Raw genomic sequence first — 16,767 nt, forward strand, 5'->3', positions numbered from 1 at the left:
TTTCTCGGATTTGTGTCCTAAGTATATTTATGCAATCTAAGCCGAGTATAAACTGCCATCGGAAGACGAGTCACTTTTGAATATAAGATTTCCATTAGCATAGATATGGGAAAAAAGGTGAAATAAGATTTCAATCGGCTGAAAGGAAGTCACAATAGTTCTTTTGTATTGGAGTTTAAGAGTTCAAATATACCCATATGTGCGGCTATTGATTGTGATTTAGTGAGAATAGAAGATGTATCTAATAAGCTAAATTTAATCTGATTAAAATAGATCCATTTTCTATCCAATTTGTGTGGTCAAGAACAGTGTCAATAAGACATCCATCGTGACTGCTTAAATTAAGTACTTTCCAAACACAGGAGAACTCAAAGAATTGTCAGGACAATAGCAATCAAGTCATATTTGCAAAGCAGAACTAGATGTCACTATTTGGAGCAGATACTAGAAGATCACCTGTGTTGTCATTACTCCAAACTAAGAGTTTAATTTACAAGATATGAGTCATTTTCATGAAATTATTGAAAAACAACAACTGGAATGATTGAATGAATATTGATAAAAACAAGGAGCATTGCCCCTCACATTACAGAAACAAATGTCATCTTCTTAAGTTGTGAATTACAAGTCTTGTTTGTCACTTGGTTCTGGTAATGACCCTTTGAGTGAGATGTACGAGTGCCCTCCTTGATTTTCTTACTTCTTCATCATCGCTCTCGGGGAGAGAATCAATTGCTGCTGCAGCAAGGTTGGCATGCTTTGTGGCTAGCTCCCTTGCTCTCTGTATTCCACGACTCTTCCCGAGGTACTCAAGAGCCTAATTTTTTCAGATAGAGTTCAACTTTCAGAAATCGAATCCAATAGAAGAATTGTGATGTACTTACCAGAAATGGTAATGTCATTAAAGGATTCTGATAGTTCATAATTGCTTTAGTATTCTGAAGTATCAGAATAACACGGGCCCATGTTTGACAATAAGACTGAACAAACTTGCACATCCAGTTTCCATTAAAAAAAAAAAATGCAGAAGGCAACTAGTAAATCATACAAGTTACAGTATACTACTGTACCCATATCTTACAAGAAAACATGATCTGTTATTCAGTTTTATCGACCGAACAGAAAGAAAACGGTTTAGGGAATTGGGTTCTTGTGAAGGTGAACAAAAAATAAAGACAGACACGCGTCTGAAAATGGGAATAACAAAAGAAATGGTTTAGAAGGAAGCTATTCTGTAGATCAAAGCCACATTCGATATTTCTGAAGGCAGGGGAGATTTATTCAAAAGCGATAAAATGCACAAATAAAGAGTCCAAAACAGTGCCCATCTTTTCAGGTCAAATATCCAGGCCCCATGTTACTAAAATCAGGAGAAACGAAGATATGACAAATAGTGTAGAAACTTGATGGGAATTCTGAATCCCTATGTCCTACTTAGAGGATTTTAAAATCAGCTGATCTTTACAAGACAGCATGCAGTATTAACTTGTAAGAGAAAAAACATTAGAAACTGTGCATCGCCTGTAGTTGCTTCAGCAACAAGCGTCGCAAATCACATACAACAGTCTGAAAATAAAATAAATCAAAAGAAAGTATTCTATATGGACTTACGAGATCAACATTCGCAGGGTCATCAAATCCCTGGTCAACAACTGCACGCAACTGAGGGAACTCTTCCATGGCAAACAGCATTGGAGCAGTTATGATTCCCTACAAAAGTTAACTTATTTATTTTGTTAATTTGATTATAACAGAGTCAGGTGCATCATCATTGTATATGTTACTGATGAATGGTCTAATAAAATAGAATAAAAAATTATACACGCATGTCTAGCATGCTGTACACAGAAACTTGAAAATTTAGCAGCATCTGACAAAATAATTGAGATCAATGTTCTAAAACCATGATAGTTAATTGATCCAGGGGACTGACAGGTCTAATAGTTATTATGTAATTTAATATTATACATATACATACAAAAGCAATGACGACAAATATGAATTTGATAATTACCTTGGTTTTGGGGGCATGAATATGTTGGCAATTATTTATGGTTTTAAGACATGGCATTATCTTTGCTGCTTTTGATTTTTCACTTGACTAAAACCAATATAAAGCCTAACTTATTAAAAAGAATGGGAAAAAAAAAAAACTTATGATAGGGAAGAAGCTTGTAAGCCTAATGGCAAAGGCCTGAGCTTCGTACTTAGTTTCAAACATATGAAACTTAAAAAACTAGAAGTTTGACTGAACTGAGACTCGTTACAACTACTTCGGACGTTGAAAATAAACGATTTAGGGCTTGTTTGGGAAGTGAGATGATCTCATCTCATCTCATATAAAAAATTCTCATAATTTCCTTCCCAAACATCACTAAAACACAAACACATTTCAATTTCAAATCTTCAACTTTTTCATCTAATCATTACCTAATCATTACAACTTTCTCAAGCTTCCAAACAAAACACAAAAAACAATACTACTTTTTCAAATTTCAAAACAAAAATAATATTAAAAAATAATATTCTAACAATATTTTAACTTTATAATACTTTTATTCAACTTTTTTTCTCTCCTTTCCCAAAACTCAATAAATATCTTAACTGAAACCATTTCACTACTATTCACAGAATACTCATTTCATCTCACTTCCCAAACGAGCCCTTAAAGTTTTCTTTTTCTTCTGAGTCCATCAGCAACCAAAATCATCATGAATATGTAGCACGCAGGTGCTTCAGAAAGTTCCAAAATTTAATTCATACATAGAATTAACAAACAAATGGATATAGAAAACGTTTGTGTAAAACAGGTACGAAACAACCACAGCCATAAAAGGAATAAAGAAAACATCAAAATGAAAAGGCTAAAAAATCTAGCAGGTCCTATACTCGGGTTATTTCTAGATATATCTAGCAGCCCGGGGCACTTTTACCTGTGGCCAAACACCCAACAGTTAAGGTGGATTCCATGAAACAATATGCTTCAAGCAATTTTCATCCAGAAACAAGTGAGATTATCAATGAGTGGTCTAAGCATCAGAAAGGTCACATTTCAATTTGTGCAATGAATTTGGACACTTTTTACAGGTGAGGGAGCTGAGAGGATAAAGGGGAACGAGTAAAATGATTAATAGGGACGGATATTATACTCCAATGTGGATTGCCATTGAGTTGTGGAATGACCTTTTCAGTCGTGTTGGGATGACTTGAGTTATGCCCAGAAAAATAGTAGACTGCCAAATGGAGAGGATTATCTGGCAGTTGACAAATTGTGATACTATGGACGAATGTCCCTATCTGTATGGTATGGTGTATTTGGAAATAAATTGATAGAAGTTTGAGGATTGCGAGTCGAAGTTAAGAGGAGTTTAAAACTTTCCTTTTAAATACTTTATTTCTTAGGTAGTTTCCATAGATTTTAACGTGCAGAATTTCAATAATTTCTTGTGTTGTAACTTGTTTTAGTTAGGTGTTCCTCTTGTATACCTCCCAAGTACTTGGGCTATGCCTTTTGCATTTTTCTAGTAAAAGTTTTGGATTACTTATAAGAAAATGATATCACAAGATAGATGAATTACATGGCGGATATCAGATAGAGAACCCTTTCCAAGGGAAGCTGATGTGCCTGTGAAATCAAGAATGTCATCTATCAATTGAAATGCCAATCCCTGTGAAAGAAAAGAAAAGAGATCAAATGTCATCTATATAGATACCCAGGGAAAATGAACTGTCTTAAACTTATCCAGAGCAAGGGAAGGAAGCAATCCAGTTCAGAATTATTTGCAGACCCTATATACAGCTGTATACCAATCAAGGTACAGATTACTGCTGCTACCATTTTAACACAAAACGTTAAGATCTTTCACATAATAACAGCATTTTGCTTCTATATTGGACCCACCAACTTGATCCCTACAACTAAAAAAAAAAAAGCATATTGCACATTAAGTTGGGCACAAAACAATCCTAGTCATTAGTTACAATATAACTTAAGGGTGACCCTCTTTCATTTACCACAGCCATAAATCAGCTCGTAAGTTCCTTGGTGCAGTTTATTTTTTACTGCCATTTTAGGTGTCTGTATGGAATATCTTTTATTCTAATTTTGATGTTTCCTGAATTCAAAATAGAATGAGAGGCCTAGTAACTAGGAATTAGGAAGGATCGTTCATTTTCTATTTCCATCACTCTCTAAGCCTTTCCTTGAAGCAAGTAACAGATAAAAGAACTAAAAATTTACATACCAGATTTCTGCCATACTCATAAGCCAACATTGCAACTTCTGCAGTCTGCCCTGCAAGAAGGGCAATCGCCTTGCAGCTGTTGGAAATTAGTGATGTCGTCTTGTAGTATGTTTTCTGCATATAATATTCCATGCTGCAATTTCCAAAAGGATACTATTACCACAAAATTAATATATACTCAAGAAATACAGGAGCTACAGATAAAGTTTGGTGTTCATTAAAACTGACATTGTAAAAAATGAAAAGACAAAATTGCCCTAACTCTTTCATTGCTATAACTGCAGTAGTGTAAATGGTACCCTAAGATAAGAGCTCACTAAAAGTTGTTTGCTAATGGAACTGCTTATAGATAATTAGATATCTCATTTCTGCTAGTAAAACTACTCACAATTCAAATATAGATTATAAATCTCCAGTATCACCCAAGATCCATTCTTGCCAGATAATCACATGCATTCATGAGAGTCTTCTACAACTCTATTGCGTGAGTATGTATGTGCATGTGTGTGAGACACTTTCCATGTAGAATAAGCCCAAGAAAGAAACCATTGCCTGCAGGGAAGTTATGGCGCCTATAAAATTTGAACTGATAATGCCAATAAGCATGCACAAACAGAAGGCAACCATTTTTTATCCAAGACATCCTTTTTTTTTATATCTATAAGGAAGGCAGACAACCTTTTTTTTTTTTTAAAAATAAGGCAGGCAGAATTTTTATTCAGGAACTCACAAAGTAGACAAGATTCAAACTGTAGAACCAGTGACACAAATTGAGAAACCATCATCTTAGTAGTGGATCTAGGTAGGCTGTGCATGAAAACTTTTTGGTCCATCTTGCATTGAAGTAATTATGGAACGAACCAGAGTCGGATGATCTAAGATAGTGGTCATTAAAGGAAAGAAACAATAAATTAATACAAGGTATTAGCAAGAACATACAGATGATTGGGTAATGAAAAGAATGGAAAAAAAGAGACAAAAATGAAAGCTCTTTCAGTGGCTGAGAAATTATTGCGTTTAAAGAGCTCTATGTAACGCTAAAACTTATAGTGCAAGGAACAACCAAAACTTTTGAAATGATAGAAATTGTGGTGGAGCAGGATACCTACAACATTGTTGAGAAGTCGTAGTCATTTGCATGGTTTCACCCGTCACAAGATGCTCTACAACTTTTGCCAGTAATGATACAACCTAAAGATAAACAGTGATGGACCATATTGGAAAAAAAAGTGTACCTCTGTATCATTTTTCAATCAAGTTCAATGTGTTCATTAAGGGAGTACTAACAGGGAAAAAAAAAAAAAAACAAAACAAAACAAAGAAAAAAACATGTTTCATTAATATAGAAGTAACGTGATACCTCTGTGTTTTTCAATGAGGCAAGTGCCACACAAGCTCGAGAGAGCAGAAAATCTCCTGCTAACACTGCTAACTGCATTCGAAATGAATGAGAAGGAACAACAACAAATTTGGCAAACTACTCTACACTAAAACTAAGTATACATCACAGGGGAATAAACAGCCATAATATTTTTTACCAAAGGGAAAAACCATCGATATGGTCTATAACTCTTTAAAAGCCCATAAACAGAATTCCACACTTGAAAATATAGAAAGCAGAGATACATAACAAATTTTTATGTTTGAGAAATTAAAAAACAAAAAAAAAAAAGGAAAATTTACCAATTTAAGAGAAAATGTACCTTATTGCCCATGACAAAATTTAATGATCCTATACCACGTCTCGTATCTGCATCATCCAAGACATCATCATGTAGAAGGCTTGCCACCTAAAAACAATGACACAATTACGTCAGTCTCAAAGCGATAATGAAGGTGGTTCCTGACATGAGAGGAACATTACAACTACTTGCAGCAAAATAGAGGAAAAAGCCAACAGGATGGCCAATGGCTTTCTTCAGGGCCATTTCAAATACACATGGATGACACATACCATAACCCTGTTGATAAAAATCTTATCCCTTACAATCACTTCATAATGAATTAGTAGTAACTAAGTGCAATCAATCGGACTCGGAAAGTATTGTTCTGTTTGCTCTTTGTTCTTCATTTAAAAAAACCATTTTATTTTGGAGTGATCTTTCTACCCACCTAACATGTTCCACAAGTTACTTTGAGTGGCATGGGCTGACAAAGTGGACTATATTCAGAGCTGAGCTGCCCTCAAAAAGACAGCAGAAATATGGCATAGAATGTGAGAAACGAAGGGTGGAATAAACATGTAAACAGCAGGAGAAAAGAAAAGAGAAAAAAAAAAAAATTAAGGGGGCTCATTGCCCTTCTATACTCCAGGCTTCAGCTCTTGAAGTGGTTGAATAAACTAATGCATCTTTACAGCAGTTATAGATTACTAAACTGAGCAAAACTAAAAATTTACTGGTAGACTGTTAGCCATTTTGCAAACATTCAAAATGAAATGAGAAGAACAATAACTAAACTATAAGATCTTTTCAGTCTTGCTACAACATGGACACGGAATAAAATAGCATATTTAAAACCACTAGTAGGTGGAAAACAAAGATAAATGACTGAATGAGCAACGATAAAAATATAAGTGACTGGAATTATCAGTCCATATTTATTCCCCGAGGACTGATAACCCATTTATATATCAGCATCATCAAAATATTGCACAAGAGATTTGACAGAAGCATCATAACTGACATGAATCATCTCAGTGATCTCAGCTATAGATTGCTGTCTGGCACGTAGTTCCTTAGTCAAAACATCTCCGGGTCCACTGAGATATGGTTCTGGTACAGACACATTCAAAGCTGTTGCCATCAATAATAAAACCTGCGTAGAATATCTTTATGTCATTCCATACATGAAAGATGAATGCTACAAAAAAAAAAAGAAAAAAAAGAAAAGAGTAAACTTATAAACTGTGTACCTATAGCTAGCATAGATTTCCAAAACAATAGCTGAGGTGAAACGCCATGTCACTAGTGTGATCCATAAGCAGTTATATATAATATCCAAATTAATTAAAAATTTAAAAAAAAATAAAAAATTATGTAGTGAAACAAAAGTACAAAATAATTAAGTCAATCTAATCTAATAATTAAGTCAATCTAATCTAATTAAGTACAAAATAATATACAGACCAGACTAATTTTTTTAACCTGTCCCCTCAGCCTCCTCTTCCTATTATATCAACAGAAGATTAGGTGTTTTGATCCTACAGATGTATCACTGAGAATTAAAAACTGTTTGCGGACCAACTAGTTTAGCTGGTAAAGTCTCTTTGCGTCATACCAGAGACTTGAGACAATAGCCTCAGCCTCAAAATCCTTTTTAGATCATAGTATTATAAAGGGGGAAAAAGTGGATAAAGTGCATGTATTAGCAGTGGCCCAACAAATTTGTTTGAATTGTTTCCTCTCACATCAAGAGAAGCAAATTTGGGATTCACTGTCAAAGCATAAGTTACTGTAAGTAATAACATAACAAACAAGCAACCATACAAGAAGTGGAGAAAACCTCAAATTTAGCACAAAAAGGTGTTCTTATTACCGTGGGTCGAAACCTCTTCCCTTCCACCCCCATTTTGAAGAAGTATTCAGCAGCTGATGCAAGCTTGGGGACCTGGGTGAGACAAAATCCGGGTTTGAATGTTACATGAAGACTATCATTTTCTAAGCAAGAAATGATAATAGCAAGAAGAAAAAAATCAGATACCTCAGCAACTACCATTGATCGCAATCTATTAGCAAGAAGTGATAACTCATCAGCAACAAGTGAAAACGGGTCTTGCTGTTCCTGGAGAAATAGCGAACAAAACATAAAGCTAAAAGGGAGAAAGCAAATTAGTTTCCTACAAGAACACTAATTTTTATTTAGTGAGGTGATCCGAGATCACCTCAAACTACCTCACTACTATTCACAAACTATTCATTACTTTTTTACTACTATTCATTACTTTTTCACTACTTTTTTACTATTATTCACAGATCATCTGAAATCACCTCAACATCTAAACGTATTAGTCTGAAGCATAATAAAAGATTTGTATTGATTGACTTAAATACTTCAACCATTGCCCAGAAAACATATTTCATCAACTTAAATTTTACCAATTTGGGAATTCTAAGAAATTTCAAAATTTTCATCCAAAGAAAATATTATTTAAATTCAACGATATGTTCTATTGACGTGGAGTACTTGAAATGATTAAATAAATTACGTTGCTTGAAATTTGCAAACATAAGTGATCTTATTGGAGTAAGATCCTCAAAACTCATTTCACGATACATTAATAAAAATTCATCTAAGTAAGCCCTTGTGTTAAATCTTAAAGACAAATAAAATCTTACCAGAATGTAACATTTGTGAGCGACTATTGCACTTTTGAACCACAAGAAGTGCTTAGTCATACATTAAAAAAAATAGCAACAATTTGACCATCAAAATAGGCAATGAAGAGTGATGTAAGATTGCACGGCCAAGTATCAAAGAAACAATCAATGTCCAGCCAAACTGAAATGCATTTATATTTTAAAACAAAAATTTGCTATGGCTACAGTAGAATGCATGAAAGTAAGGCACAAGGTTCCTATCTATTTTATAGCTTTTCTCACATAGGGGGAAATTATGAAAAGGGATTGGAAAAATGGGAACAAATAGGAAATTAAATGAGTTTTGGACTACTGGAGTTCAAGAGTCCTCTGTAAAAGATATAAGCACGTACAAATATTCGCAATCATAATGGCATGTGCAGGAAAGCAAGCAATGAAACTTCTACACATTACCTCAACTATGGAGCTGCTCTGATGATGGATGTTATGGCTGAAACCATGCAAGGCAGGCAAATCCCGGGAAAAAGTTTCTCTACAGCCCAAAACCTACTAATCACAGCAAACCATAATGAATATTAATGAAAATGGTATTACATATATAGAACCAGCAAAAATATGCCATTTTATAAGAGCTCTATCATAAAAGTGTTGGGTTATGGAGCTTGATTGATTTTGTGAGCTGGAAAAGGTGCAGACAGAGTGTTTGCTCGACTGTCCCTCGACCTGACGCTCGAGCAAATCTTAGGCAGTGAGTTCACTTGAGGCGCGCTCGACAGTTGGCTCGAGTGAAGCTTGGACAGAGAGCTCGCTCGACAATCCGCTTGAGCCAATGTTGGATTGGTTGTTCGCTCGCGGCGCGCTTGACACCCGCTCGAGCGAAGAACCTTGTTTTTGCTAGATTAGAGTTTCTAGCGTCGTTTGCTATATATATGTTATGTTTTATGTTCATAAAGAATTAGATTGAAAAGAAAGAAGCAAGAAACGGTGTAGAGCATATTGTGAGAGAGAGAGAGAGAGAGAGTTGAGATTGTGTGAGTAGAGTAACGCTCTTGAAACTCACTGTGTGATTGTAATTTCCTCTGGAATAAAACCCCTTGCAACTCTATGGACTTAGGCACGTTGCCGAACCACGTTAAATATTGTGTCATGTGTGCATACTTGATTCCTGTGTTTCCGCAGTTATTTTACTATTTGTCTCGTTAGGTGTGGTGTTTTTCACAACAAAAAGAACTAATACATTTCAAATGCAAACCATATTATCATAAAAGATCCACAATCACCACTAAGCCTCAGCATGCAACCAGTCATCAAGTTCAAAGCTAAAAAGACAGCACCAACACTACCATTACAAATAACGACGACGACAGCAGCCCGCTATCAAATAACACCTACTGATCAATTCCTTCGTGGGAAAACACTGTATACGCACATGACCCTCGACTCCATTCACCTTACTTCTAAATGTTCCAAGGTGAACCTAATACAGTAACATACTGCTGCGTTTGGCTACAGAGGAAAACGGTTAAAAAAATCGACTTGGAATGTTAAATACATTACACAAACAACAACAACACTAGCTCAACGAAGAACATAATAGATTCATTTCACTCAATAAAAACAAATCAAGGGGTTCCATTTCGAGGAAGGGGCGCTACCTTTTGAGCAGACTCAGTCGGAGGGAGAGGATTCTCGGAACGAAAGAATTGGTGATGGTGGTCCGGTCTGTGAAAGAGAAACCATCGACACCCATTTATGCCGGTTCTCTGAATCCTCGAAATCCGAGAGAATAACATCTTTGAGAACAGAAATCAAGCTCCAGTTGCGGGGGGAGAGAGAGAGAGAGAGAGAGAGAGAGGAGGTTGGGGGGCGGTGAGTCAAGAGAGAGCAAATATAAATGAAGTTGAACCAAAGTCTTTGGAAAGGTTTTATGAGAGGGACTTTTATGTGCGATTTTATGTAGAACAGTAGAAGGCTCGGCACGACACGTTAGACTAGCTATTCAGCGGCAGTGGACGCCCAACCTTCGCCCACTTTAGATGTTCGAATAGCGAAACTCAAAGTGTTTATTTAATATGATATGAATTTATTGTTATCTATTTTATTCATATCTAATCTCTATATTGAATTATCTATATATTCTTTATATAATAATAAAATAATATTAATTTATTTTTAAAATTTTTTAATTCTATTATATTTTACCATTTTACTGACTATATATTAATTAGTAATAATATTATAACTCTCAAAAAACTACTGCAACCAAATCATGATAAGAAGTAAGAAAGAAAATATTTTTTATTCCTTTTAATGATGCTATAGTAACTAGAAATCTGACCTAAAACACTAACTTACTGTAGCAAAAAGCTATCCTTTTTATATTTGCATAATCCAATGCAACATATTTTGAAACTCTATTAGCCAAACACTCTATTGAATTTGCATTTGCATAATCCAATAAGAGTTCTCTTACAAGTTTAATATCTATTTCATAATAAAAATAATTTTATAATTTAATATAATATATCAATTTAAAATTTTATTTTTATAAAATTTTTTATAATTAATTTTTTTTTTATCTCTCTAATAATTAGCATTCAATTACAAGTGATTAGCCAAAAATAGTTGAGAATCATAAAGAAAAATTCACCAAAAATAGAAAGTATGCATCAAGTATTACTACTAATTGTCAACCCAATGTTAATATATATATATATATATATATATATTTATATATTTTCTCACAATATACAACGGAGAGTGGACTCGCCTATTAATATCATATTTAACTCTCTCACTGGATTCTACCAAAGGTGGTTGCTTAATGATTTTTGAATTCTTTTTATGTGATTTTCGCATTTAATTTTGAATAATTCTGGGTGCAGTCCAAAATAAGGTCTCTCCACGCACGACTAAATGAAATGGAGAGTTTTAATTAATTAAACGTTGTCGTTTCAATACCTCCCCAAAGAACTGCTACGTCTTGTCACCCCAAACCCTCCCAAATGACCTGACACTCCCTCTTTACTCTTTGTTCTCGCTCGTCTTCCCATTAACAAAACAATATGAGAGAGTGCATCTCCATCCACATTGGGCAGGCTGGTATCCAAGTGGGTAATGCTTGCTGGGTAATGCATAAAAAATCTGATTAAAAAATCTGATGAAATCCCCTCTTACAACCTTTGCGATATTATATAGAGCCTCACAAGCATAATAGCGAACTCTGCTATCTTGGTCAGAAAAAGACTTAAGTACAGATGGCACAATTTACTTGAGATGTTGAGCTGCTTCACTAGTCAACCCAACTGTTGCAGCAGCTAATCCTATCAATCCTCCCTTCCGGTGATTCGCTTGTGGCGAATATGTAAATTCGGAGGCCAACAAATGGATCACCGCCGAAATCTTGTCGTGATCCCCAGCCGCCACGAGCTGCTTCACAATTCCTTCAACCTCAAGAGGGGCATTCTTGCGCTTCTCGTAGAACTTGTCGGAGAGATTTCGAAGCACGGAGGCAGGAATCACAGAGAACACGTCGGCCATAGTTTTTCCTAAGTTTTTCAAAGTCATTTACGGATCTTCTCCTGCTCGAATCAGAACATTTCTCTCTCAAGGGTCCTTAAAGTTTTTCCTTATTCCAAAGATCTAGGAATCGACGAAACTGATAATGGAATCGGAATTGTAACTTTGGGTTCTGACCCATTGACATCTTCATTTAAAATTTGCACGAAGATGGTGGAGGAAAAGCTGACGTCGACTGTAGTGGACGGAGCTCGAAGGTGGCCTACGGCATTGGAGTTATCTCTGTGAATGGAGGGATGAGATGTCTATCAGGAGGGATAATTGCTGGATCTTGGAGGGAATTTACTAAAAGGGTCAGTTTTGATATTTCACCACATGAATTTGAGAGAAATTTACTGAATCCAATCGTCCGCATGCAGTCCTCCCAACGTTGATTGTACCTAGCAGTACTCTTTAATTTTCTAATCAGGTTACTAGCCTCGGGCTAGGGTTTAACCTATAGTTCAAACTCTGTAGATTTTTTCTACATAGCAATCGCTTATTCTAATAAAAAACTCTATGTACAGTTATTTTTACGTATTCTTTGTACATTTCACTAATGTGAATGACTGCATCAATTTTTTTAATATAAAATAATTGATTTGGTTAATCACACTAGTAAAGTGTGCAAAAAGAACGTAAAAGTGATTGTATATAGCAGAACTCTATTCTAATACACCCTACAAACTAGTCCACGTCATGGTGACCTGATTTAAAATAAAAAATTAGAAAATAAGTTCGTGGAACCTTTTTATTTCAACTTTTTCATCGAAACCCTATATATAGTATGTTTTCATATACTATGAGATTTAAATAAACAGCTTATATATGGTATATTTCCATACACACACACAACGTGGAATTTAACCAAGCTGAATATCTATTTCTTGATTACGTGATGTAACTTTTTATCTCCGTACACCTTTACAATGGTAGAATTGTTCCGGTGATCTTTGCCAAAACCAATTTTCCTTACCCATTTTATGATTATTCAGTTATTTTGTGACAAGTATGGGCTTCCTTAAACGTCTTCTAATAGAAATAAGGGTGTTTGTTTTATCGGTGGAGGGGGGAAACTATTTTCATATCATTGAGAGGAGTAGGAAGGCCACTAAGGAGATGGTTTCGAGTCATGCTAGTGCTTGTTGGCTGGCGAATATAGTGGAAAAGTGCTCACTATCAGTGGGAAGGAATGACTTTTACAAGACATATCGCAATGGGACCAAGGCTATGTTTGGTCATAGGTGTTCTAACGCTTTCGGGCGCTTCTTGGAAGTAACAGACTATGGTGGTAGTGGGCATAGAGGTCTTCTGGTGTTCCCAACATTTCTATGGAGATAAAGCATGTCCTGTCCATGCATATTTCGACAAATAAGGCTCCAGCATTGGCTCCACACCTGGACAGAGAGGTGGACAAGGGAAAAGAGATGGGGAGTAGGCCAAGTCATATGCAGAGGTAACATTGCGTGGTGCAGGGAAGAGGGTGGCAACACTTGGTGGTAATACCTTGGCGATACAGAAAAATGATAAGAACCAAAAGGGATGCGTAGCAGGGGAGTGTACCACTATTGCAGAGAAGCATGGTCGTTGTGATATACCAAAAAGAGGGGGTGAAGGTCTGTCCTACTTGTGCCAAGCAAAAAGCGAGTTGCAAGCTTTGGGTCTTGATTAGTTTGAAAGATGATAAAAGCTTTAATTTGTAAACTAGATAAGGGCTTGATTGGTTTTAAAGATGGTAGAAGCTTTAATTTGTAAACTGAGAGTGCATAATCAGTCGGTGAAATCTTGCATATGAGGGGGAAGGTTGAAATGGAAGGAACACTAGTTTTATTTGAGTCTAATAGGGGGAGGAGATGTAATCGCTGCCAAAGATGGGGGCTGAAGGTATGGAGGATACAGGGAGGGGCAGGTCATCTGTGAGGTGGAAGAACCCATTCCTCTAAATTTCTTTCATCCCAATGTGTCAGATTGGGTTATTCAAAAAGTTATGGAGATTAAGCATTGTGTATGGATTACATGCAAGGGCTTTGAAGATGAATTTATGGCATTACTTACAGCCATAGAAGCTAGGTATGTACAATCCAAATCTTATTCCTCTCTTAGTTCGACTAAAAAATGAGAAAGATAACTCAAGAGGCTTACGTGGACAATGGATGATGACAGTGGGGAGAAGAGTTCGAACCGGGGGCATCTCAAGGGGAGGGGTAAGATGGTTGCTTTATGAAGCAAAAAATAATCTCATGGAATGTAAAGGGCTGAATGAACATAGTAAATGGCTCCAAGTCATAAACTTACTTCAACAATGGAAGGAGAATATTATTTGCTGACAAGAGACCAATTTGGAATTCATCATAAGACAACTAGTCCGAAGTTTATGGAGAGAGCAACACGTAGGGTGGTCGTACTTGCTATCTAAAGGAGCATCCGATGGCATCTTAATTATGTTTGATAAAAGGGTAGTGGAAAGGGTGGAGGAATGTGTGGGTGATTTCACTATGGCTTACTCTTTTACTAATTTAGAAGATGGTTTCCAATGGGCATTTGTTGGAGTTTATGGCCCTAATATTGACTCAAAGAGAAGGCTATTGTGGGAAGAGTTGGCTGGACTTCTGAGTTGGTGGTATTTACCAAGCTGTATATGGGGGGTGACTTCAATGTTACTCGTTTCTCGAGTGAAAGATCGTGTGTGTCCCACATCACTCCCGCCACGAGAGGGATTTCTGATATCATTTCAAAACAGGAGGTCATGGTCATTCCATTAACTGGAGGTATGTTTACTTGGTTTAACAACTGAGAATTCCCATCTTGGTCGACAATTGATAGGTTTTTATTGGCTCCAGACCGGGAGTTATATTTTCTAAATGTAACTTAAAGAAGATTACCTAGGTTGTGCTTTGATCACTTCCTCATCATCTTAGATTGTGGAGGCATCCAAGGGGGTAGAAGGTATTTTAAATTTGAGAATATGTTACTTAAATCTAATGGTTTTGTAGACAGGGTCAGGTAGTGGTGGTTTTCTTAAGATTTCCAAGGCTCTTTACGTTTCATAATGACAAGAAAGTTAAAAATGCTGAAAATTTATTTGAAACAATGGAACGAACAAGTTTTTGGCAATGTGATTCAACAAAGGCGTTTTCTTTTGGAGGAGCTACAGGGTCTGGAGGGCGAGGAGGAGGCAAGAACTCTCTCTGAATTTGAGAGAACTCGCAAGAGTCAAGTAGTCACAGAACTTGAAAGAGTAACATTGATGGAAGAGATCTCTTGGCGTAAAAAAACAAGGGTGCTATGGCTCGACATGTGCACGAAGTTCTTCCATAAGGTGGCTGATTCTCATAGGAGAAACAACGATATTGATGTGTTGATGATAGATGATGGAGTGTCCTCGAATCAACTAGTTATCAAGAACCACATCGCGCAGTATTACCAACACGTCATATTTGAACAATATACCTGGCGACCTAAAGTGGATGGTATAACTTTTTTAGCATTAGATTAGCAGTGCATAGGGTGGCTAGAAATGCCTTTTGAAGAATATGAAGTGTGCCAACTAATCCGTGGCATGGCTAATGACAAGGCTCCAAGCCCTAACGATTTTACCATGGTTTTCTTCCAAGCTTATTGGGAAGTGATCAAGTGTGACCTTATGCGGGTCTTTCAAGATTTTCATACTAATGCCAGATTTGAAAAGCAATCATTAATATTACTTTCTTAGCTCTCATTCCCAAGAAGATGGGGTCTATGGATGTTAGATATTGTCGTCCCATTAGCTTGTGAATGAGGTTTATAAGATTTTGCCTAAAGTGTTAGCGAATCGATTGAGTACGGTGATGGAAAAGTTAATTTCGAAGTTGAAAATGCATTTGTCAAAGGTCGACAAATCCTAGATTATGTCTTAGTTGCAAATGAAGTTTTGGATGGACGACTTAAATCTAGAGAACCCAGGTTACTTTGCAAATTAGATATGGAAAAAGCCTATGATCACACCAACTTGAAGTTCCTACTTTATTTACTTGCAAGATGTGGCTTTGGGGAGAAATAACCGAAATGAGTAAAATTTTGCATCTCTACGGTTAGATTCTCTATATTGGTGAATGGTTCACCGGTGGGTTTCTTCGACTCCTCCCATGGTTTGAGACAGGGGGACCCGCTCTCTCCTTTACTTTTTTTATTTGTCATAGAAGCTCTCAGTAAGATGATTGTGGGCCTTGTGGAATGTGGTTTTCTCTATGGTTTCTCAATGGGGAATGGTGATTATGGCTCCATTGATATTTCTCACTTGCTTTTTGTTGACGATACTCTCATCTTTTATGGAGCAAATCTCGGACATATTCAATCTTTGAGAGCTCTACTTCTTTGTTTTGAAGCTATCTCGAGGTTGAGAGTTAATCTCTTAAAGTCTGCATTGGTGCCGGTGGGGGTTGTCCCTAAAGTGGAAACTTTAGCCTCTCTCTTCGGATGTAATGTATCATCTTTACCCCTTAAGTATCTTGGCTTACCATTGGGTGTTCCCTTTAAATCAAAGAGGATTTGGAATGGCGTGGTTGATAAGGTGGAGCGTAGATTGGCTTCTTAGAAGATGTTGTATTTGTCTAAAGGTGGTAGGCTCACTTCGATTAAAAGTACTCTCTCTAACCTAAGCACCTATT

The 16,767-nt window shown here is 36.3% G+C and overlaps 1 protein-coding gene across 3 annotated transcripts; it reads right to left on the reverse strand.

Annotated features, from left to right (window-relative positions):
* Positions 1-378: 378 nt before the first annotated feature.
* On the reverse strand, positions 379-10,536 carry LOC121266480 (solanesyl diphosphate synthase 3, chloroplastic/mitochondrial-like). Of its 3 annotated transcripts, none has more exons than XM_041170317.1 (12): positions 10,219-10,522; positions 9,017-9,109; positions 7,947-8,027; positions 7,782-7,853; positions 6,930-7,061; positions 5,948-6,034; positions 5,605-5,676; positions 5,354-5,435; positions 4,245-4,384; positions 3,579-3,668; positions 1,612-1,710; positions 379-817 (listed from the first exon to the last, which is right to left on the reverse strand). In XM_041170317.1, the coding sequence occupies exons 1-12, from the start codon at positions 10,354-10,356 to the stop codon at positions 638-640; spliced, it is 1,266 nt and encodes a 421-aa protein (XP_041026251.1). In that variant the 5' UTR covers positions 10,357-10,522; the 3' UTR covers positions 379-637. The 3 variants fall into 3 exon arrangements, with proteins under 3 accessions (XP_041026251.1, XP_041026252.1, XP_041026253.1); XM_041170318.1 differs by having other exon boundaries at positions 4,245-4,377; positions 5,350-5,435; positions 10,219-10,518; XM_041170319.1 differs by lacking the exons at positions 379-817; positions 1,612-1,710 and adding an exon at positions 2,672-3,424 and having other exon boundaries at positions 3,509-3,668; positions 10,219-10,536.
* Between the last annotated feature and the right edge of the window lie 6,231 nt (positions 10,537-16,767).

This window comes from Juglans microcarpa x Juglans regia, chromosome 5D (genome assembly GCF_004785595.1).
Source record: "Juglans microcarpa x Juglans regia isolate MS1-56 chromosome 5D, Jm3101_v1.0, whole genome shotgun sequence".
NCBI classification, from domain to species: domain Eukaryota; kingdom Viridiplantae; phylum Streptophyta; class Magnoliopsida; order Fagales; family Juglandaceae; genus Juglans; species Juglans microcarpa x Juglans regia.